This window comes from Sceloporus occidentalis, unplaced genomic scaffold (genome assembly GCF_023333645.1).
Source record: "Sceloporus occidentalis isolate IW3139 unplaced genomic scaffold, rSceOcc1.0.p SCAF_3, whole genome shotgun sequence".
Classification (NCBI taxonomy): domain Eukaryota; kingdom Metazoa; phylum Chordata; class Lepidosauria; order Squamata; family Phrynosomatidae; genus Sceloporus; species Sceloporus occidentalis.
The window spans coordinates 116,194,413-116,219,990 of NW_028316983.1; the positions used below are offsets into that span (position 1 = coordinate 116,194,413).

General features: G+C 43.3%; 1 protein-coding gene across 1 annotated transcript; it reads right to left on the minus strand.

The window, feature by feature from the left end:
* Positions 1 to 21,435: 21,435 nt before the first annotated feature.
* IER5 (immediate early response 5) lies at positions 21,436 to 22,767 on the minus strand. Its single transcript, XM_089515904.1, has one exon. The coding sequence runs from the start codon at positions 22,725 to 22,727 to the stop codon at positions 22,125 to 22,127; it is 603 nt and encodes a 200-aa protein (XP_089372030.1). The 5' UTR covers positions 22,728 to 22,767; the 3' UTR covers positions 21,436 to 22,124.
* Between the last annotated feature and the right edge of the window lie 2,811 nt (positions 22,768 to 25,578).

Consider the following 25,578-nt stretch of genomic DNA (forward strand, 5'->3'; position numbering starts at 1 on the left):
GAACATGAAATAACTTTTCCATTGTTTTTGTTAACTTCTGCCAACTTTGACTTATAGTGACCCCTCGAATGAGAGATCTCCAAGTCACCCTATCATTAACAGTCCTGCTTAGGTCTTCTAGACTCAGGGCCGTGGCTTCCTTGATTGACTCTATCCCTCTGGAATGTGTTCCTCTTTCTCTACTGCCTTCTCCCTAACCAAGCATTATTGTCTTTTCTAGTGAGTCCTATCTTCACATGATATGGCCAAAGTACAGTCAGCCCTTTGTTTCCATGGATTCTTGATCAATGGACTGAACCATCCACAACTTGAAAGTATTTAAAATATATATACATGCCAAAAAACAAACCTTGATTTTGCAGTTTTATAAAAGAGATACCATTTTACCATGCCTTTGTATTTAATGGGATTTAAGCAGTCATAGATTTTGGTGTCCTGGAATCAAACCCCACTGAATACCAAGGGCCCACTGTATGTCAAACACAGACTCAGTTTAATCATCTTAGCTTCCAGGAAAAGTTCAGATTTCATTTGCTCTGTTTTTGACCCATACAGTGGAACCTTGCCTTACACGGGGATCCATTCCAGACCCCCCACGTAAGGCAAATTCTGCCTATGCTCAAGCCCATTCAAGTGATTGAGGCTCGTGTGCGCGGCAGCATGGCGCAGCAGTGCGCACATGCCATGGGCACACACCCCATTCATCTGAATGGTACATGCCGTTCCTTGCACCCCGCGTGCTTCCACGCGGCTTTAGCACGTATGCTCAAAGCCGGGTTTAATGTGGGCGCACTGTATATTTGTCTTTTTAGCAGTCCATGGTGCCCACAGACCTCATCTCCAGCACCACATTTCAAATCAGTTGATTTTCTTCCTATCAGCTTTCTTCACTATCCAACTTTTACAACCATACATAGAAAAGGGAAATTCAGTGGCATGAACAAGTCTAACATTAGTATGGAATGATATATCTTTACATTTCAGGATCTTGTCTACCTCTTCCATAGCTGCCTATCCTGGGATGCATCTACAGTGATGAAATTAATTGGCCTCACCTTGCATTTTTCAGGTTTGCAGTGACCTCATTAAAGTCTTGCAATCAGACAAGCAGCAAGGTGATACTGACTATACACTTCCCCTGGCGAACTCACTTCTCAACATGCATCAACCTATCAGCCAATAGTCCTTATGATTTGCCTGTCAATCATTTGATTCCAACCTGATGGCATATAGCTCAACCCAATCCCTTTTCTCCCTTTGCTGCCCTAGGACATAAGTGAAGAAATTATAAATGTATACACAGTTAAACACACAATACAGTATTGTAGAAAAATAAAATAAAATAAAATGGCATTGTATTTATCTTTGGTCTATAAAATGTTCAGCCATGAGATCAGCTGTTAGGGATTATATCGAGCCACCCCTCCCTGTTCCTCGCCCCACCCACATCACATTTATTTCTACTGTTTTTATTCTTCCTCACCACCAGTTTTCCCCTCCCTCCCCTGATCATTCACTTGTGCAAAGATCTGCAATTTATAGATGGGGGGGAAGGAGTGCAGAAGTGCAGGAGGTCTCTGCATGAGCAAACAAGTAAATTACTGGGGGTAGATTGAAGGAAGAGTAAAACACTAAAAATGAATACAGCACTCAGGCAGGGCAGAGAAAGAGGGAGAGGGCGGCTCAATATAACCACTGATCTTGTGGCTAGACATACACTGCAGTAGAAAAACATGGCAACACACACCAGGCTAGCTGGCATCAACCAGTGCCACCTGCCAGAAACTCCTCCCACCCCTGGCCCCATACTGATATTGCTACAGAGTGAAGTCTACACACACACACAAATAAATATCCAGATTTTGCCGTCAAATCTGGAGTAAATGCCCATTTACCCATAGATTAAACCTCTGGGGCACTGAAAAGGCCTGGATTTGGCCCAAATCCCTATATCACCTGGACTGCTAGGAGCAAAGATGGGGTGAGTCCACTTTATTTATATAGACAAAAAAGCCCCTAGTCACCTTCTGCATTTGTGACTGCAGTTGCTATTCTGATTAATGACTGAGCCAAGGTATGGACAATGAAGACCTATTTCAATGCTTTCTTCATCTTCTTGAAAGTTATGTAAATCATCTGTGGTCATTATTTTTGTTTACTTAATGTTCAACTTCAAACCTGCCTTTGCAATTTCTTTTGTACCTTTCTTCAGCAAGGAATCCTGTATGTGTGTGTGAGCATTTGGTCTCTGCTTCCTCCCTCCCTCTACACCTGCAATAATACAATTTCATCCCTTTGAGAGATCCTTAGGGAGATTTGCCATGGTTTATAGGACACTGGATGCCAAAAATGAGATGAATGTACCTCTCCAGATGTTAATGGGCTAATGATTTTCTGTGCTCCATCACCACTGGCCATTTGGGTTGGCTGTGACTGATGGGAACTGGAGTCCAGCAACATCTGGACAGCCACTGTTTTCCCTGGTTCTGGAGTATTTCTTTTTAAATATTCTGCAAAAGTACAAGATCATATGGTCTCCCAGCATACAATCTATGGCACGGTACAAGAAATTGGCAGAAGATCTGAGAAAACCCAGAAGCATGTTCCTGTTACCTCTCCTCTTCCATATAAGTCCTATGTAGAGAATACAGTAGGAGTCACTTCTTTCTGATATCATTTCCAGTCTTTGCTATTTTCTGCTGGTAGTATGGTGTCATCTGCATATCTTCAACTGTTGATGTTCCTTTCTCCAATTTTCACACTTCTTTCCTCCAAGTCTAATTCTGCTTCATATATGCTGTGTTGAGCATACAAATTAAACAGATAGAGTGACAAAATACAGCCTTACTTGATCCTCCATGCCAATTAGAAACCATTCAATTCCTCTGTATTCTGTCCCCATAGTAGCCTCTTGTTCTGAACACAGATTACACATCAGGACAATAAAATATTGTGGCACACCCAGAGCGATTCATCGTTTTTCATGATCTGTGCAATTCAAGGCTTTGCTAACATCTATAAAGCACAGATGGGTGTTCTTTTTACATTCTCTGGTGTGCTCCATTATCCAACATATGTTTGCAATATGATCACTAGTGTCTCTCTTTCTTGAACTGGCATTTCATATGCGATAAAAGTCTTTTTGCTGTAGAATTTGGAGCATTACTTCGGAAATTAATGCAGTGGTCCGGTGCTTAGTACAATCCTTGGTGCCCCCTTTCTTGAGGACTGGAATGTACATTGAGCATTTCCTATCTGTGGACCATTGTTTTGTTTTCCATATTTGTTGACAGATTTCAGTTAGAACTAGATTCTGTCTCTGTAGCTTGAAGCAGCTCTGTTGGGTGTGCCATCTGTTCCTGGTAACCTATTTCTCCCTAGTGGTCTGAATGCAACATCCACTTCATTATCTAAAACTGGAAGTTCATCTTCATATGGTTTTCTCTCTAATGAAGCTGTCATCATTTCATCTCTTTTAGATAGTTCTTTCATGTATTGTTTCCAGCTTTTTTATTTGTTTATTTCTACTTGGCCATGTAATGTGTTCCCCAGCTGGTTGTAAAGCATTTCCAATGTTGGTTTAAATTTCCCTTCGATTTCTCAGATCTTGTGGAAGAGGTCTCTTGCTTTTAATTTTTGTTGTCATCTTCAATTTCTCTCCATTGATTGTTATAGTAATTTTCTTTGTCCCTGTGCACAAGTCATTCAGTAGTTGCATTCAGTAGTTTAGCATTTCATTCCCCTTTTACTTTTGCTTCTTGTCTATCCTTAACCACTTGAAGAGCTTCATTTGTCATCCATTGAGGCTTCTCTTCCTTTTTGTCTGTGTATAGTGTCTTTTTATATTCTTCCTTCACAATGCCCATAGTTTCAGTCCAGAGTTCTTCTGACTCCTGGTTAATTAAACTTTATAATGAAATCTATTTTTACATTATCTTTAAATTCTACAGGGATGTTCTTCAGATTGTATTTGGGCAAGAATGATTGATATAGTGGGGGGTTTTTTTAGCCTTACTCTAACTTTTTATATTAGCAGTTCATGGTTTGTGCCACTATCTGTACCTGGTCTGATTTTTGCAGAGAGAATGGAACTTCTCCAACTTATACTTCCAATTATGTAGTCCACTTGATTTCTATATTGTCCTTCAGGTGATGTCCAAGTATACAGTCACTTCTTCGGTTGCTTGAAGAATGTTTGCAATGAACTAACTGTTGGCTTTGTGGGCTATGTTAGGATGACAAATGGTGAGTGGCCTACAAACACTGAGTGAAATCTGCAGCCAACTGAAGATTTGAACCTGTATCTCCCCATGTCTGATCCAGTTTTTAAAACTACCTTGGACAAACTACTGTTATCCCATCCTCGGTTCCCATTTGTAACATGGGGAAAGTGATATTGACCTCTCCTATGGTGTGGTTATTATTGAAGGATGGTTAGTTTCTCTCCTGCCATATGTTCTCTGGTTGCAATCCCTCTCATCCCTTACCACTGTCCATGTTGACTGATGGGAGTTGCAATCCAACAGCATCTGGAGGGCCACAAAGGAGTTGCCCACCCCATTCTAAGCATTACCACACTAGCAAGATCCTGTGGGAAAACGGGATTTAAACGATAGTTAAATTAGAGAAAACCTGGAAATGCCCAAAGTTTATCACACGACATTGCTGTTAATGTGAAATAATGCAAAGTTAAGAGGAGAAAGTTAAACCTGAGTTAAAGTGGAGAAAAACAGCAGCTTTTTACTTTCAGGAAATTCCAAAAGTAAAAAGGTTGCGTTTTTCCCTGCTTTAACTTCGGTTTAACTTCACGTCGTTTCACTTTAGCAGCAATTTGATGTGATAAAATTCCTGAATTTGTGAGTTCTGTTTAAATTCAAATTTAATTTAACTCTCGTTTAAATCCCATTTCTTCAGAGAGGGTTTCCCATTGCCACCTTCTGGGGCCAAGAGCGTGACTTGCCAAAGGTCACCTAGCAGGTTTCTATGGCTGAACTCTGCTCTCCAGAGTAATAGTCCAATGCTCAAACCACTACTCTACGCTGGCAATTAGCATCCCCAGAAAAGCATGTTAAGTTGAGACGCAGATGTGTCCACAGGGTGTTGCGCATAAGGAGTTCTGCTTTGCCCATACGTTATCTGCTTCAACAGCTCTTCTATTTGCTCTTTTTCAGAAAACATCTACCTGCCTCTCTAACATAGCTGAAAACAGGTTGTGTTTTTGTTCAAGTGGCAAAATATTCTGCTGAATGAGAATGCTTCTATTGCTGAATAACGTTTACATTTTTATTTTTATTTTAAGCTGCTTTTGGAGCCTTTAAATAGAAGAAATGGGATCACAGAGCCAGAAAGGATCCCAAGGGTAATCTGTTCCAATCTTCTGCCTGTACAGGAATCCAACTCTAAATGTCCCTATGGGGCAGAAATGGGCAACCAACCTCTGCTTAAAAACTTCAAATGATGGCTGGTCCATCCAAAGGAGTCTATTCCACTGTTGAACAGCTCTTACGGTCTTCCAGATTAATATGATATGAATCTATTCAGCCAGTCAATCACACATTCCCTTCCACTCGGGAGGGAGGGGGAACCATACAGACAATACTATATGATGATGATTATACCTTTTGCATGGCAATGTCTCTGTTGCTGGCATCTGTGAATAACCAAGGACTCAAAAGCCCAAAACTAATGGCTTCAGCAAACCCAAGAGGCAGGCTGATGCATTCTCATAAGCTTGGTTCAGAATTCCTGCACAAGGCTGCTACTTTTCCCAGTCCTGATCACAGCTGTTTTCATGCTGAAATCTGGCACACACACTCAGAAGAAAGGAGGAGCCCGTCCCAAATGTGCTGGGCTCCAAATATATAAACACACACATATGCATATCACACAGAATATATATATGAATAAGAGGAGGTAGGGAGTGTACTCCATCTCCTTCCAATACAAAGAGAGGGAGAGGCTATAGACAAATCCATGAAATAAGGGATAGCAGAATCAGACTTGCCAGTCGCTGGCCAAATCAAGGTGATGGTTCCACCCCAAATTTCCTCCTGTATGCATTTCATTCTCAAACAGCATCTTGGAAACAGATATTTCGTTCTACCTTCACACTGAATTACTTCGCCACTCCATGCAATTCCACGACTTTCATTCCTGGTTTGCATTATTAAAACCCATTTTCTCAGTCTTGTTCCAGTTGGTTCTTTTGCAGTGCAAACCTGTCCAAGGCTATTCAAAAGTCAGGCTTGCTCTCTGCAAGGTAAGTGGGCAGAAGGTGACCCACAGGCTAGCCTTCATTGCTTTTGCTCCTTTTACTTCCAAACTTCATTGACAAATTGCCTTTTGTAAATTAACAGCAGCTGGGTGGGCACAGGAGAAAATGGAAATCATAAAATTCCAGGGGCTGTTTTGTCTTGTTCAACCAAAGAGGTCTGTTTCTCATTACCATTCTCTGAAGCAGTGGAGCCTCTTTCTTATCCAGAATGGTAGAGCCAAGGTTGCAAAGTGAGGGAAAGGCGCCGGTTTCTTACTGGCCTGAATCATTCCATGCCATAATCTGCCTTATTGTCCCTAGATGTGCCACACCAAATAGCAGAGGCAGAGCAACTGTGCTCCCTGGGGTACAACAGTTTCCATCATCCCTGACCACTGGCTATAATAGCTTGTGTGGCTAGAGTCCAGCATCATCAAAGGGTCACACATATCCCATCCTTGCTATACAGTAACCAGATGCTTAAGTGGAGAAAGCTCTTGAACCTTTAATAAGTAAAATAAATAAAAAATGGGCTATCTGTATCAAGCGGGAGCTGTAGATGCTGTGTTTTGCCATGCAAACAGGGGGCAGGACAACCTGTTGGGAATCCTTCTGCACAACTACTAAAGGCTTATGAGCCCTGTCCTCTTTTGCATCTGGTCACACATTGACATTTATCATCTTTCAAAGATAGCTTTCATCTTTCCTGTAGGGAGGAACATCTTCATCTACTCAGTTGCCATTGGTCATAAAAGCTGCTGAGATTCATTCTGCCACACAGATATCAAAGGAGCCCTGTTCTCTTTTTCAGATGACCATGCCAGCCTGAGTGTACAGAGAAAGGGACAAGTGTTGAAAGCCCACATGCAATCCAACATGCCTTTGTCTGAAGCCCAGCCTACATGTAAGTGTGTTGTGCAAACTGGTGCAGATTTTCACACCTTTGGATCTACTTTGAATTGTCTTCACTTCTCCTGAGTGCATTCCTAATTATTCACTTCTATGCATATTCATCAACCACACACAGCACCATTGCAAAATGTAACTGGCTACTGCACACATCAAAACGTCTGAAAGAACACAACCTTGAGGGTCTTTTGGAGGAAAGTATGTATTTCCTTGTTCAAACCTCATCTTATCCAAGGATGTAGTAGATGGCCTTCAGGCAAACTACTTTCGGTTTCAGCATCTTTATGAATAACTAGTTTTTATTTTGGATGAACTTTCTGGAGAAGTGGGTTTAGATCCACAAAAGCTCATGCAAAAATAAAAACCAGTTAGTCTTAAAGGTGCTGCTACATTCTTTCTCCCCTTGCTCCTTCCTCCTTTTTATGCTGCAAGAGACTAACATGGCTTTGTTCTTGTTCTTATTGTTGTCAACTCATGGCGACTCTATGGATGAGAGATCTCTAAGACTAAGGTCCTGCAGATTCAGGCCCATGACCTCCCCAATTTAATCTAGCCATCTGGTATGTGGCCTTCCTCTTTTTATGCAAGCGTTATTGTCTTTTCTAGTAAGTCATGCCTCCTCATGATGTGGCCAAAAGATGATAGCCTCAGTTTCATCACCTTGATTTTTAGGGAGAGTTCAGGTTTGATCTGTTTTAGGATCCATTTTTTTCTTTTTGGACACCCACAGGATCCTTAGCACTCTTCTCCAACAATACATTTCAAACTATTTGGTTTTCTTCCAATCCGCTTTTTTCACAGTCCAGCTTTCACATCTGTACATGGTGATGGGGAATACAGTGGCTTGAAGGATTCTAACTTGAGTGCTGTGTTGTGTATCTTTACACTTTAGGATCTTGTCTACTTCTTTCATCTCTGCCCTTCCCATTCCTACTCTTCTTCTGATTTCTTGACTACAGTCTCCTTTCCGATCAATGTTTGATACAAGGTATGGGGAATCTTTACTAATTTTGATTTTTCCACTATCTAGATTGAATTTATGTATCTGCTCCATGGTCATTATTTTTGTTTCTTTTACATTCACCAGTAAGTCTGCCTTTGGACTTTCATCCTTGACCTTCCTTAGTAATTGTTCCTAGTCTATGATGTTTTCCACTAGTAGTATGATGTCATCTGCAAATCTTAGATTGCTAATGTTTCTTCCTCCTATCTTCACTCCTTCTTCTGAGTCTAAACCTGCTCTTCATATAAATTGAATAAGCAGCGCAATAGGATGCATCCTTGCCTCACCCTTTGGCAATTTGGAACCATTATGTTTCACCAAATTCTGTTCTCACAATAGCATCTTGTCCTAAGTACAGATTTCTCATCAGGACTATCAAATGTAGTGACACCCCCCTGTCTAACACGACTACGTCTTTGAAAACTACTCTCAGTTTCAGCTCCCATCTCTAGTATAGACAAAGCCTACTTCGCTGGGCTGTTGTAAGGATTATTAAGATTACACCTATTAGCAATTCTGAGTTTACATAATTAGCATATGAAGCCTCCTTATAGGAATCAGATAACTGGGTCACTTATTTCCAATCTGTCTGACAGTAGATTGTCCGCAATCTCAGAGGATTTCCTCCCCAGTGTTATCCCTTGAGATCATTTCAGATGACTGAAACAGATGGAACTAAGAATAGTATACACTGAACACCTATCATCTGCCATTGAGTAAAAAACCATCCCAACATGGTGCTGCTATTTTAATACTATTATTGTTACAATTATTATGTCTCAGCCCTTTTATAACTGCATATCCCATTTGGCAGGACAATACTAATCCCCCGAATCATACATGCAAAAAATGTGTTTTTACACATCATTCCCGATAATTAACAGTTTCAGGGAGTTGAATGTCTGCCACTTTGGAAATGGAGCCACTAAAACTGAAGTAGTGTTTAATAGTTAGTTTCCTTAGGCTTAGAGGGCTTAGTAAGTATGTAAAGTATATCTTTTGGGAAATTAAAGGAACATTTAAAAAATATATATCTGTAATCACTTTGCAAACCTGTGAGCTTCCAGGACCTATGAAAGCTAGAGGATGTCTTCTCCCTATCCAGAGATAGTATGTAATCCCACCACCACAGAAAGGTAGTACTACTGGTAGAACTTGTAGGATCCTGGAAATTAGCCAAGGTGTTCCATATGTTCCTGCTTATCACTCTCATCAGTCTCATTCAGCATGGATACCTGTAAGAGACTGAGCAGAAGCTATAACACAAAACACCTGGAGGGCCAAAACAGTTCCCCAGCATTTTCTGGAGATCTCTCCTACCCCTGCCCCCTACCCTTGTAAAGGAACGTGTTCCTTTTATGATCCTCAAACAGCGCAGCAAAACCACTGGGCCAGGATGGCTTGAGTCCTGACCTGGAGCCCACCTGTTAGCTGCTACAATGACTTGACAACCCTTTGATGAGAGTCTCATTTTGCTTCCACTAATACCATACTTGGCCTGTCAGGCTGCAAGCAAAATGAGGGAAAGTACATGTGTTTTAAATATTTTTTAAAAACACAAGCACACTTCAAAAGGATCAACAAGGGTATAGAACCTATGTAATGTAATATCAACTAAAAATAATGAGAAAATGACAAATAACAACAACAATAACAATGGTTATAGGTGAGGATGAATAGGATTACTTGAGGATCCTTTATATAGCAAAGAACTGCTCGTGTTTCTAACCACCAGCAGCCTATACTAATCAACCTGAGACCTTTCAGGCTTGAGTAGTGTGGCAGAAGACAAAGTACGGCTGGCCCTCATATCTTGGACTGCAGTTCCCATCAGCTCTAGCCAGAACAGTCAATGAGCAGGAATGGTGGGAGCGGCAATCTAAGCAGCAACCAGGGTCTCAAAGCTTTCCACCACTGCCCTAGGAAGAGAAAATTTCAGGTATAAAAAACCCTTCAATTCTCTTCCCAAGTGCAAGCCTTCCCAAAATTAAAAGGCTCTTATTCCAGGCCAGCTGAAACCCTGAGTAGCAGCCCGCTTGGTCCAGGGTAGGGCAGAGCTTGCGGAAACTGTTGTTCCTTTGGATTTTTGTCATTGTTATTCACCACCTGCAAGTTGATCTCAACTCATAGAGACCCTGGGGGTGGGACATCTCTAAGACTCCCCGTCCTCCACTATTCTCTTTAGTTATTGTAAATTCATACCCATTACCTCCTTAACAAAGTCCATCCATCTAGCATGCACGTTTTCTCTCCAAGTCACACCACTTTTCCTAGCATTATTGCCTTTTCCAATGAGTTGTGCCTTTTCATGACATGGCCAAAGTATGACAACTTCAACTTTATCATCTTGACTTTCAGAGAGAGTTCAGGCTTGATTAGTTCAAGCAGCCATTTCTTTGTCTTTTTGACTGTCCACAGAATCCTTAGCACTCTTCTCCAGCACAACATCTCAGATGAGTTGATTGTCTTTGTCGGATTTCTTCACCATCCAGCTCTCAAATCCATACATAGTAATAGGGAATACAATGGTTTGTACGATTCTAACTTCTGTGCTCAGTTGTATCTCTTTGCTCTTTAGGATCTTTTCCAGTTCTTTCATAGCTGCCCTCCCTATTCTTAGGCCCCATTCTCACTGGCACATTCGCCCTGGGTAGATCCGGATTCGGTAAGCTGGTACCAAATCTCTCCAGAAAGAAGTTTTCACTAACCTTTGCCCCAGATTCATTCCCCTGACCTCCTTGAGTCCATCCATCTAGCATGCAGTCTTCCTGTCTTCCCTCCACCTTTCCTAGCATTATTCTGTTTTTTTTCCCCAATGAGTGGTGCCTTCTCATGATGTGGCCAAAGTACGACAGTCTCAGTTTAGTCATCTTTGCCTCCAGCAAAAGTTCAGGATTGATCTGTTCTAGATTCCATTTATTTGTTCTTTTTGCTGCCCATGGTATATTCAGCACTCTTCTCCAGCATCTCAAATGAACTTAATTCCTTTTATTTAGCAGTCACAAAACAATTTACACTCACATTTTTCATCCAAATACTATTCTACAACATGCAGATAGTTTTGATCCCCTTTCCCGTTGCTGTGAAAACAGCATGGATTGATCATTTTGCCGCAGTTCCAGATTTATTCCCCCCCCCTCCCTTGGCCCAGTTGCTACTCGTTTCCCTAAAGTGGGCAACCAGCTGCTACTCCGCAGGCTAAGGAGGGGCCCTGTGAGGAATGAGGAATGCAACCCCCGGATGTTTCCTCCTTTCTCCTAGAAGCTTGCAAGATTCCAGACTGCTGAGACAAGAAAGGGAGGGAGAGAGTGAGCAACCAGGAATAGATGCCCTCATATTTTCCCAGGACTACAGGGCTGACGAAGCTGGTCATCTCAGGTCATATTCTTCCACATGGGCATAAAAATACAAGACAAGAGCCTCTATTCTCTAACATGCAAAGACTCCTCTAACTCTCGGCTCCCACATTACAAACATTTCTCACCATCCCTTTCAACATCTGATTATTCAATGACAGTCTGTGTTCCTCCAAGTGGTTTCCATCTTATCGTGACTTATGGCCACAGGGTTTTCTTGGCAAGATTTGTTCAAAGGGGCTTTGACTTTTGCCTGCTTCTGAGGCTGTGACTTGCCCAAGAGCACCCAGTGGGTTTCCATGGGTGAGTAGGGATTCAAAACCTGTACAACATTCAAATCATTACATCACGCTGGTTCTCAGTGGCAGTTTACAGGTGGATTTGTATACTTTAAACCATTTCCCATTATTTGAATTATTTTGGGCATTTAAAAAAGGCAGATTCCATTAGGGATTCCAGAACAGGGTTTTGGAAGGAGGGCAGGGTTCAAGAATGGCAGGCATGTAAGGAATTTTCTTTGTTTGCATGGGTGTACAAAAGGGGTTTAAACTCTCATTATCCTGTGGAAGTTGCCCGATCGCAGGAAGATTTTCATACACGTCATGATTAAAAAGGACTTATCCTGGCAATAACCAGCAACAAATCACTCATGGGATGTCCTGGTTATTACTTGGTTATTGCTGAGATAAATCATCTTCAGTGCTACTGCGCGACTTTCACTGGATAAAGACAGTTTAAACCCCTGCTTTTCCCCATGTGATAAAGTCCTAAGACTCCAGGAAAGATCCAAATCTACACTCAGCCATGGAAACCCATTGGGTGACCTTTGGCAAGTTAAACTGTCTCAGCCTCAGAAGAAGACTATGGCCTGTTACAGACTGCCAAAATAAAGCTGCTTCGGGTCTCTTTGGAGGTATGCTGTTTAAATGATGCATGCACCCTAAGAATCCGGAAGCTGCACCAAAGCTGCACACCAGTGCTTAGGAATGGAGTGTGGCTTTGGCGCGACCTCCGGACTCTTAGGACCCATGCAACATTTAAATAGCATACCTCCAAAGAGACCTGAAGCAGCTTTATTTTGGCAGTCTGTAACAGGCCAAAGACAAACTTCACATCTGAACAAATGTTTCCAATAAAACGCCTGAAGTCAGAGCCAATTTGAAGATGCACAGCAACAACAGCAAGAGTCAAAACCACTGCACACTCATTTGAAACACTTCTGCTGCATAAGCTAAGAGCCAAAGGCCTGCCTAAATAAAAAGGTCTTTTCCAAGTTGCAGAAATCGACCAGCCATAAGGACCAACCAAATCACCCTCAGAAAATTGGGGGGGGGGGGGGATTACACATCATGAATTTAAAGGGTGCTAACTATGAGAGCCAGCATGGCACAGTGGTTTGAGTGTTGAATGTTCACTCCAAAGTCCAGCGTTCAATTCCTAGCTCGGCCATAAAACGCATTGGGGACCTTGGGCAAGTCACATTCTCTCAGCCTCAGGGGAAGGCAATGGCCAATCTTTTCTGAAGAAACTTGCCAAGAAAACCCTATTATAAGGTCACCTTAGGATTGCTGAGTCAGTAACAACATGAAGCCATAGAATTAGATCAACTAAACTATGACAGAGGCAGTTTTTGGTCCCAGACCATCAAGACATGGCTTTTCCAAAAAACCCAAAAACAAAATAGAGGGAATTTTGAGTCACAGCCTAAGGGGCATGGACAGTCAGTGGCACAATTTTCTGACCTCAGGGTAGGCATGACCTGCCAAAAATAAATTGAACAAATCAGAAGTGTTCAGAAGCCCGATTCTGTTGTTCTTTTGAAATGTAATTTATAACACAGCATTTATTTAACAGGTTAATTGCCTCTTCTGGGGATTTCCAAGAAGTAATTCATTCCTATGTATTTTGATCAGACTCCAGGGAGATTCTGGAAGGACTGAGAGACAGAAAACCAACTTTTAGGGGTTCATGTAGCTCCAGACCTCAGCTCCAGGTTAGGATAAAGTAATGAAGTGGTCACCTTTGTGAATGGCATGATATAATTTAGAACCAAAATAGATTATAAAGCACTCCAAAAACAGGTCTCCAAACTGAGGGAATGGGCATTAAAAGTTTAAAAATAAAATTAAAAGGTATTCCCAACACTGCAGCTCCCCACTACACTCTCCTAAGATGCTGTCCCATGAGTCTAGTGCAGAAGGCAAATGGCTGGCCTCTTTTTGACCAGTTTTCAAAAATTCAAATAACAGAGGGGGAGTGGAACCAGAAGTGTTCAAACGTCCTCTTATTGCTTTTGAAAAACAAAGACAAACTTCACATCTTAAACATTAAACAGAGTAACAACTCCTAATAACATTCAGCTATACAGTACTTTAGTTTAATAAGACATACTTCAGTTTAATAGATCCTCAGGGGAAAATGCCTTTTAAAAAGTCTTTTTATGTTCCCCAGCTCCACCTTTTCCTTCCTTTCCTCTGTCTAGCTGGAAGTGAGGAGTGTGGGTGTGTATAAGTATATAGCGATACATCTATAAATGAACACGCAAACACACCAGTTGGCATTGGGAGGGTGGTGAAGGAGACTTGGAGAAACACAGATTTATTTTATGCTGGGTTGCAGCTAAGTGTCTCCAGCAAGCAATGCAATAAAGCTTGCACAAGGAAAGAATGAGGTCCTACTTCAGGTGTGTTCTTGCCTCCAACAGGGAAAGCAAACAACAGTTACTCCAAAATCCTTTACAAAATCTAATTGATGTATGAAGAGCAAAACAGAGAGAAAGGGGACAATGCATAAGGCTGCTACACATTTCCTCTAACATTTTCTTAAGTGTAGATTAACAGTTTAGCCACAAAAATGGACGCTATTACAGTTGAGCCTGGTGAAAGAAAGTCATCCCTGAAAGCAATTTGAAAGAAACCGTCAAGTCATCTCTAGAAGACTCAAAATGTTTTTGTTTGCTTACACAAGGCTCTGGTTGCTTCATTTCACTTGTGTGTATTGTGAGTTTTGGTTTAACAGTTTGCTGAAACATGTACAGCTGCTCTTCTTTTTTTGTGGTGTAGGAACCTATCCGTTCTTTCCATGTTAGTTCTGCCTTGGGTACCAAACTTTTTATTAAAGAAGCCATGCCCAGGAACACAAATACTTCATTAACTGAGATGCTTGTGTATTTAAAAAGTGAACTGCCACCTCCAGAGGCTGCCATGAGATGCCACTGGATACTCATTGTTTTCATTAGATGCCAGGCTGTGCACATTTTTTTCTATTAAATAACATCCAATGAAGCATTAGGTGCTAAAGTAACTGGGTCCATGCATACAACAGTTGGGCTGTGTTAGAATCCTTGGACTCTATCAGAAGTAAATAGATACTAAAAAGCTTGGGGATAATGGGTTAGGAGAAATAAAAGTCGTGGGCTGAAAATATTTAGTTTAGCTATAGACTGGATAGGCTTAGGGGGAGGGCAGATACTGACACTTTGTTATTTGTTGCAAGAGGCCTGGAGTGTCAGTATAGTAGAAATTGGTGTTAGAAACTGTTAGTTAAGTATAAAAAAGGGGGGAGCGAGGGGGATTTGTAGATGGAAAAGGAGGGAAAGGTCTGTTGGAGGTGGAGTTGCTGGGGATTTTATGTATTGTAATTGCTGGAGATGGACAGTCTCAGCTTAAAAGCTGAATGTCACAAGTGCTGTCTTGGAAATCATCAATAAAGTGCTGTTTGCTTTGCATCAAACCTGACTGGTTGATTGACCAAGAGCTGACTGACCGTTCTGACAGGCTGCCTATTGAACACACTGGTAGAGCAAAAGCCCCATTTTCTCCTAATACACTGCAGGCCCAAAAGTGCAAGAAGCCTTCTCCAAAAACACTCTGCAAGCTGTGCATGTATTAGCAGTTGGTTACAGCATATTTAAATAGATGCACTCTCACCCCTCCTGCTTCCAAATGGAGAACTTGAGCACTGATCGAAGAAGGAGCAATAGCAATAACCACTAAACCCTATTCAGGTCAAGTGGCCGTTACTGCTAGTAACCGGGTGGTGGCTCCAGTTCCCACTGACATCCTTCCTTACTCAGTCATTTCCATGGGAGAAAAACCCCACCTTTCCCATGGTTATTTTTAGCCTTGGTTTCCTTCATTCTTCAGACATTAGCACAAGAAAGCTGCATGAGATGTGTTAGCAGTTGTCTTTCACTTGTGGCTGCCAAGCTTTAACCTCTTTGTGTATGTGTCTGGAATGCAAAACTTTTAAGACTCCATGGGGCAGGTTCATATGGATGAAACATTCCACCTGTTGATATTTGAAGCTGATGAAGAAGGACAAGACTAATTAATAAAACCTTTGACTGCTGAGATTTCCTATCCTGTGCCACTATGGAAGAATGAACCAACATAGGCTTCCCATTCCCCCCCCCCCCCAAAACAGCTGAGCAAGTTTTCATTCAGTGATCCCACTTTCAAGGCTACCACCCACAAGCCAACAGAGCTTCAAGTGGACAAGTAAAACCAAAAGGTCTCTTTAAGGTATTTCTTTTACACCCCTCACTAAAACCAACGAACAAACCACACATCTTGATAATACAGCTTTTCCCATCTGGCACCCTCTAGAAGGGTTGTGCTAGAATTCCTATCATTTCCAGCTACCACAGCAATGGCATCACTAGCAGCGGATGGGGGTACGCACCAAACTGGGTGATACCCATCAGGGTGAGTGACATTATTGGGGAAGATGGCAGAAGCACAAAAGTGCAGACACAGACAAACAAGCACCCATGTCCCAAGGAGACTGTAAGTGGTGAAGCACCTCTGTGCTGCCCTCAGTCAGTTCCCACTATGTCTGCTCTTGCCCAAGAGAGGAGGAAGTTCCGCCGCACCAACCCTCTTTGTCCTGGTCAAGCCAGCCATGTATCCCTATGGATGGCACCCAGTGTATAGCAGCATCTCAGCAAGCCAAGAATGGTAGGGGCTGCAGATTCTGAGGCCCAGTGCACACTTTTGCCTGTGGAGACGTTGTGCATTGACAGCAAGTGGGGTTGTGTAGCATCAGAATTATGCAAGCTCCCCAATTCCCACAATGGCTGTCCCTTGTCTTCTGGCTGCTAAAGGGTGCAGCCATGAGGGTGACATCAATCCTAGTGACTCCACTGTATTACAGCCATAGGTCTACTAACTAGATAGGTGAGAATTTTAGTCCAATACATCCAGGTTGAGGAAGGTGGTACCAAAAGAGCCAGAGAAACATTCTTCAGTGCATCAAGTGACAAACACATTAGCAGTGTACAAGTTTGTTGCAAGAATACATACTGGTTTTGTGATGTTCATCCTATGGCTGAAAACAACCACTTAACTTACCTGCTCCCCCCTCACCCCCGCATTGTTTGGCCAACCATGCAAGTAGCAGCACAGCTAGCTCTCAGAAAATAATTTGCTTCCTTTTAAGAAATAGTCATCAACAGGGTAATGCACATGTGAGGTTTTCCACAAAGCATTTAGCAATAGGTTTGCACTAAAAAAAAACCTCATTGTATCGTACAGAATTACATGTATTCTTTCATATTCATTAACTTTTCATGCCACATCCCTTTCGCTAACTGTCTACTGCTTGAGATTTCCCCTGCTGCTTGCCATCTATTTTCCAGGTCCTATGGCTACAACTTTAAACGTGATCCCACATCAGAGAATGTATGGTGAATAAATGCCTGGTACTCCATACTGAAAAGGAAGCTGTTTGGGAAGAGATGCAGAGCCTGACTATAAATATTTGCATATTTAATCAAGGGGTTTTTATTGTAAACAGAATCAAGACCAGAGAGGGGACTCCTCCTTTCTCTTGACACTCAAAATAAGTAACCATTATTTACATGCATAACTAGGCCACTATTCCCTTTAGGAGGCACACTTCCAATATTACATTGTATGAACACTGCAGTGCACACAGTGGGTACATGTGCATATTTCAGATGGCTCCCTCCTGATGCTTCAGTATTAGTTGGAAGTTGTGGGCTGTTCTTACATATCTGCATGTAATACGTTGCTGAGCCCTTACTCATGTTGCAATTCTCTCCAGAAACTGGCATAATGAATAATGGTGTCCCTTCATAGCCTCATTCTGGTGAAAAGCAGAACAGCACACAGACTTTACCTTTTTTCAGATCTTCATTTATTAACGTATGTTCCACCCATATGGAACTGATGTCAAAACCTATGGCTCTTGTAAGCTCTGAAAGGCATTGATATGAACCAAACAACCAGAGTTCTTTGACTTCTGACTTTTCTTTGAATGGCCCCCCTCCCTCCAACTTTTGGGTATCTCAATAACCTTTCCTTTTGTCTTTCTTTTCACCATCTCCTCCCCGCTACATTTTACGCATTTGGGTGTTATTGTGCGCCTTCTAGTCATTTCCGACATATGGCAACCTTAAGGTGAGCCTATTATGGGTTTTCTTCACAAGATTTGTTTGGTCTTTGGCTCCTTCTGAGACTGAGAGAGTGTGACTTGACCAAGGTCACCCAGTGGGTTTCCATGACCGAGCAAGGATTCGAACCCTGGCCTCCAGAGCCATAGTCAAACCACTTCATCACACTGGGTGTTAATATGCGTTATTTAAGAAGTGTGAGAAGTTTGTTTGCTTTGCATTATGACTTTAAAAAAAAGATGTTCCGAAAAACATAAAGCCACAAATAGATTGCCACGGAGTACTGTTCACCACTATGGCTGAAGAACTGTTCCAAACAGCTCATTCCATTACTAGAGGCAAATTCCAGATGCAGAGCTCAGCTCTTTCTTCAAACAGCTTTTATGTGTCCTTTTTGAACACTGCTACCCAGGAAGGTTTAACGTTTGTTCCAACATCTCCAGCCACTAATGTTTCATCCCTTACTGTGTGCACATAAGATAAACAGCTGTCACGCAGCAAGAGCAATACTGACTTTTTGGGCTTCCAGTTCCCCAATACTTAATATCTTCAGGATGTAACTGTGAAAAACACCACAGAACTGAAAAGAGGCAAAAGATTCCACTAAGAAGCCCATTCCCAAACAGCAGCACCCCCATACTGTTAACCTGCATTTTACTTCAAAGGCCCTGTCAATTTCATTCCCCTGTCCTCTACTACTACCCAATCTTTCTGTAGAATCTGCCTTAACCTTCCACTTCTCATACCTATCTGAAGCTTAAGTCCCTTGCTACTTCCTTCCCCTCTCCAGATATTTCTCAAACAAGACAAATAGCACCCTCAAGTTTCAGCCTCAGAGGATGGCAAAGGCAAACCCCATCTGAAGAAACTTGCCAATAGGTTCACCTTAGGGTCGCCGTAAGTCAGAAACAACTTGAAGGCACACAACAAGAACCACCGTGGATTCCAGTACTGAGAGAAATAGGATTAAAATACATAGTTACATTTAATAATAATAATAATAATATGTTTTATTTATAGACCGCTATTCCGCGATGATCATAGCGGTGTACAGTAAAACCGTTAATACAATAAAAATACAGTTAAAGGAGGGAGAAGTCTCATCCTTCAGGCAGTCCAAGATGTTGCTGGTCTGCCTGATGGCTCCCTCTGAGGCCGAGATGACAGTTGAGGAGGGAGGGGCCTCTTCCTTCAGGCAGTCCAAGTCAAGTTCTAGATTTTCAAGAATTAGGGAAGATTACACACATTTATGGATGACAAGCAGCATGTTAAAAGTACCCAAGAGCAATTCAGGCTGGGACACAAACCACTAAAGCAAATTTTACATCCTTGGAACTAAAATAAAGAGAAACTTCCCTAACTTATCCTCTTAGTCTAGGCTAGCCTTTCCCAACCTGGTACCCTCCAGACGCTTTGGACTATTATGTTCCAGATTTTTGACTCGGCCATGGTAACTAGGGCTGATGAGAGATGGCAGGCAAAAATGAAGAGGGAGGTTGTTCTTGGCTTAATTTTCACAGACAGATGCGATGGTATGCCAGTGGGGACTACACCATTTTATTTTGCACACAGGAAACTGGACTTCCTATCACTTGCACAGATAAAATTGTGTTATCCAGTTTTACTACCCCCTCCCCTCATCTGTTTCTTGAAAGAACAATCCCTTGAGGAGACATTTATTGCAAAACAAATGGCTCAAGGGAATGTAACATATTTTTATTTCCTATAAAGTGGCCAGAAAGCTCCAGATCAGAATCTAGCATTTAATCTGGCAAGGATATGAGACTTCCAACTCCTAGCAAACTGGGCAGGCATGGTATAAGGACTAGAAGCCTGACCTCTTCCCAGTCCACCAAGCACCTGCTGTCTGAACTTCAGGTGACCACTTTTGGAAACCTACCTCAGAGACCTTTAGTTGGAGAATAAGTACAATGGGCCTGATTTCTGGCCACCCTACAGTCCCAAACAGACCAGGGATCATGCATACGGTATTTTGAGCAATAAATGGAGGTGGAGGGTAGCCAAATTAGAGAGAAATTAGGATCTGGTATTGATGACTAAGTGTCAAAGCACACTGCAGAAATAATCTAGTTTGAGACCGCTTTAACTGCCCTGGCTCAATGCTAGGGAATCCTGGGAACTGTAATTTGGTGAGACTTTGAACCTTCTCTGTCAGAGAGCTCTGGTGCCACAATAAACTACAGTTCCCAGGATTTCCTAGCACTGAGCCAGGGCAGTGAAAATGGTCCTGAACTGGATTATTTCTGCAGCGTGTTTTGGACCTACGTCTAGAAAGAAGGGGGAAGAATGGTATTTAAAATGGGGTTAAGAATTGTGCAGCCCTCCAGATGGTGAGTGGGCTGCATCTGCCAACATTCCTCACCTCTGCATGCTAGAGCTGCTGGGAAGTGCAGTCCAACCCCATCTGATCCCCATTTTGAATGATCCCCATTACGTAATACTTTACCAGGCAAATGAAATCAAGTCAGCATCCCACCAAGGCAGAGCCACTGTTGGGCAGTGTTGGACTGGGACTTGGAAGAATTAGGTTCAGATCCCCAGCCAGCTAAGAAATGCACCTGGTGACCTTGGGCAAGTCACTTTCTATCAGCCTAACCTACCTCCCAGGGTTGTTGTGAGGATTAAAGAAGGGAACATATGCTCTCCCTAGAGAAAAACAGACTGTAACCATATAAACACCAACACTGCACATTCTCTCACCATAACAGAAACATCAGCCAGCAATGAAATACTACTCAGTAGAGCCCTAATTTCTGACACTATACTTTTTGATGGAGGCACTTCACAACCACTTTTTTCCATGTGGTCCACTGAACTGTAATTCATAGGGTTTAGCAAACCAGCGTGGTGTATTGGTTTGAGCATTGGACCACAACTCAGGAGACCAGGGTTCAACTCCTTGCTTGGACATAAAAATCCCACTGGGGGACCTTGGGCAAGTGATACGCTCTCAGCCTCAGAGGATGGCAACAGCAAACTCCCTCTGAACAAACCCTGCCAAGGAAACCGTGTAATAGCTTTGCCTTAGGATTGCCATAACTTCTGCCATGGCTCCATCCTACAGAACCCTGGGATTTTTAGTTTTGTAAGGCACCACCACTCTTTGATAGAGAAGGTTAAGACCTCGCAAAAACTACAAATCCCTGGATTTCATAGGGTGGGGCTACTGCAGTTAAAGTACAGCCAATCTGGTATAGTGCTTTGAGAACTGCACTGACTCAAGAGACCAGGGTTTGAGTCCCTGCTCAAGCATAAAAAGCCATTGTCCTTGTCAAGTCACACACTCTCAGCCTCAAGAGGATGGCAATGTTGCCTCCTCTGAACAAATCTCGCTAAGAAACCCCCATGACAGCTTTGCTTTAGGGTTGCCATGAGCCAAAAATGACTTGGAGGCTCACATCAACAACAACAAGATTAGCAGAGACCCCCCCTTTTTCCACCTCGCAATCCCAAACACTGCAAAACACAACGACAGCAGTTAAGCAATGTCAAAATACTTTAATACGTGTCGCACACGCAGGAAAAGTTACGTTTCCATACAAAAACACGGACCCACAACTAATGGAAGAGAACACGGTACAAAGGGAAAAAAAAGTCCATGAAGACCTTCTTTCTTTCTTTCTTTTCCTTCCCAACAGCCTTTATAGAACAAAGGCGGTCAGGAGTCAACCCCAGCCTCCAGGGAACAACTCTGCCAACACAAGGCGACAACAACAACAACAACACACCTCCGACACACAGCACCCGCTGGGTCTGGTCTGAGTTTAGTCAAGTGCAGAGGGCTTTGGGTAGCACCCTCCACTCCCAGCACAACTGGCAACTTCCAAAACGTCTCTTCTTGGCTCCAAAACAGAGTTGTCTCCTCCTCCTCCTCCTCTTCCTCTTCTCCTGTGTGCCTTGGAGGGAGAACTGGAACAAACAAGGGGGAGCTTGGTTCAGACGAGGCGGAGGGATGGAGAGCAAGGCTTTCATGCAGGCTGGGAAAGGAGGGCAGCAGCAGCAGCAGCAAGAGGAGCAGAGGCGGGAAAGTTCAAAGTCCCTCCTCCTCCTCCTCTTTTCCAGTCTCTCTCTCCGCCTCCAGGACTCGAACCCAGAACCAGGCAACCCCAACAAGCCCTGTCTGTCTCCCTCCTTTGCATTCCTCCTTCTAAACGTTCCCTGCAGGGTTCAGAAGGCCACGATGGCGGTGCTGCTCCAAGGGTTCAGGTTCCTCAGCACTGACTCCTCGCCGCAAGCCGCCTCTCCTCCTCCTCCATCTTCATCTTCTTCCATCGGCCTCCTCCTCCTCCTCCTCGGCTTCTTCCCCAAGAGTCCCGAGAAGCCGGAGCCGAAGATGGTGATGAGGTTGGCCACGTTGCCCGTCTCCATCTCCTCCTCTTTCTCCACCATCTCCTTCTCCTTCTCCATCATCTCCTTCTCCTTGCGGGGCCTCTTCAGCGGAGACACCCCCAGCGACGAAGGGGCTTCCTCCTCCTCGGTCCCACCGGCGCTCCGCTTCCTGGGGCAGAAGGGCGACCGAGGAGGGGACTCCCCCCCGGAGGGAGAGGGACAGCCGCAGCAAGGCCACCGCGGAGGAGGAGGACCCTGCTCGACCTCGGCCAAGAAAGCCTGGCGGGCGCTGCGGAGGACCAGCGAGACCAGGAGGTTCTTGTGGAGCTTGACGCCGCCCCGCTGGCCCCGGGCGCTGTACATCTTGCCCAGGGAGATGCTCACGATGCGGTGCGCTTCCAGGCGGCACTCCGGAGACGAGGAGGACGACGACGCTTCCATGGCGGCTCCGGAACGCTCACCTCTTCATGCTTCTCCTCCCGCCGCCGCCGTCGAATGGAGCCCGCCCGCGCCAAACGCGCGGCTTTTATACCGCCGCCGCTCTGCGCCGCAGCCAATCAGAGCGCCGGGATGGATCGTGAATGTCGTAGCCCCGCCCTTGTCTCCCAGCGCGCGCGCCAGCCGCCCCTCCTCTCGGCCAAAGGGGGCGGGGCGAGAAGGAGGGAGCCTTAAAATTTGTTTTGAACGCGGAGGGCGCCCCAACGGCCAACCCTCAAGATGGACGCCTCTTAAAAGGGGCGAGGCGTTCGGGGGGGGGGCCCACCTGCAAAAATGTCGCTGTCAAAGGGCTCTGTGGGAAGTTGGGTGTGTCAAGGCGTTTTTCTGACTGAGGGAAAGCCTATCCTGGGTTTTTGTGGGGTTTTGGGCAAGTTTTTTTTCCAGAAGGGGTTGGCCATTGAAAATTGAGAGGCTGAGAGAGTGTGACTTTAGCCCAAGGTCACTCAGTGGGTTTCATGGCTGAGCAATGAACCGAACCCTGGTCTCCAGAGTCATTGTCCAACACTCAAACCACTAGGCCACACTCTTAGTATCCCTTACAAAAGAGCCAGGAGGACAGATCACTGTCATGAAGCACCTATCATCTGGCTAATATTTTATCCCAAACAAAAACAATTTAGAAGAAGAACTTAACCAGAGAATAAGGCAAAGGTGCAAAGAAAGCACACTTTTTATGTTTTTGATAAGATTTAATATAAAACATCAACACCATCATGGATTGACAGTTTGGCTCAGTGTCAGAGTCTGGAAAAAGTGTATTGTTGTTGTATACCCCAAGAGCAACTATGGCCAGCACAGAAAACTGATGTAAATTCTTGGCCGTGTAAACATGCCTGATAAAACATGACACACAGTCAAAGTACTTCAAGGATATAGCTGTGTTAGTCTGTAGAATCACTATGAAGACAGATCTTGTAGCACCTTTGAGACTCAATGAAAGAAGGTGGCAGCATGAACTTTCGTAGACTTCGGTCTACTTCCTCAGATGCATTTGGTGGAGTGGAAGCTAGGGACAGACATATATACATGTCTGGTTTGTGAGGATGTCAATTCAAATTACAAATCTTTGTGTGTGGAAATGAGTCAAAATATTTGTGTGTGTATATGGATATGTGTGTATGTTTCTGTACACACACCCAGTTAGCCCTCCATATCCAGTGATTTTTTTATCCATGGATTCTGTGGCTTGAAAATCTCTTTGAAATAGATAAATACCAAAAAGCAAACCTTGATTTTGCCATTTTATACAACAGACACCATTTCACTATGGCATTGTATTTAATGGGACTTGAGCATCCACTATGTGTGTGTGAAAGAGAGAGACTTCTTAAAATGTGTAATGACTTTATTTCTCATTACCAGGTGAATCCTTTCAATAATAATAATATGTGATGCACATCAGAATCATAAACCTAGAGACAAAAACCATAAATGTGAATTTTTATTACAGCTACAGACACGCTACCAACCACTTGAGGTGCCACGAACCTTCTTCAATGGGATAAAAAAGACAAGGTGGAAAAGCTGGGATGGAAAATGAGTTATCGCATTTGAGTTGAGTAACAATACCTTGAGAACAGGAAAGGCGGACTGGGAAGGACAGATAACGGAAGGAAACAATCCCTTCCTGAAGAAAAGGCATGAAAAATGGTAGTTAAGAAGACAGGACAGTTATCAAGTGGCGTCCTTCCTTTTCAGGTGGATCTCATCTTGGCAGGACACAGCATACCTATTGTCACAACTATAGTAGCATATTTTGAATTACCTTCCAGGTTGTAAATCAAGCACACACATTTTCCCACAAAACATGGTGTGAGATAGGTTGTTGTAGGCATTGTGTCAGTAAAGCACTTTAGCCTAACTAGAGTTAGTCCCATTCAGTTAATGGGATTTATAGGAAGATGTTCAGGCAGTAGATTCAATGAGTATACAGTTGGCCCTCCTTATCCACAGATTTTTTTATCCATGGATTCAAGCATCCACAGCTTAAAAATATTCCCAAAATACTTTGTTTAAGGAGCTTAGGGAACCATACATGGCTCCACTCCTTTATTGTCACTACAATCCTACAAGGAAAGGTGAGATGTAGTGACTGGCTCATTGCCACTCACCAGAGCATCATAGCTGAATAGGAATTTGAATCTGGATGTATTTGACACTCTGCTCAATACGGTGCTGCATAATGGCTTTCTTTTGTTGCATAACATATCTCACCTTCTTACACAGACCAAACAGAAGCTGCAAAATTAATAGGGTTGCCATAAATCAATAGGCAATTTAAAGGCATATAACACATAAATACACCATAGCTACCCTTCTATTCTATTAAAGGGCTGTTGTGGGGCAAAAATGTAGCTTGGGTTGCCTTGGAGGAAAGGGAAGTCATAAATGTCATCAGTAAGGCCAGTGGTAATGAAGGCAGGCAAGACAGCAGTGAATGAGGATGTCACTGGTTCATCCCTGATCTCTGCAATTGCGGAAGATCCCGTTATTCAAAAAAATGGCTGCTCCACAAACACTTTGACGACAGAAGAGAAGCGGGATGCCTCAATGACGTTTTAGAAGTGTGACACACGCTATCACACCTTCGTGCTTTAGAAATACCAGGAACATTTTGCCCACGCTAAGTGCTTCTGTGTGATAATACCCTAGGACTCTTGAGGTCAGGGTTTGATTCCCAGCTCAGCCAAAAAACAACAACAACCCAACCCTGGGTGACCTTGGGCAAGTCACACCCTCTCAGCCTCGGCGGCGGTCAATGCAAACCTCCTTTGAACAAAGCTTGCCAAGAAAA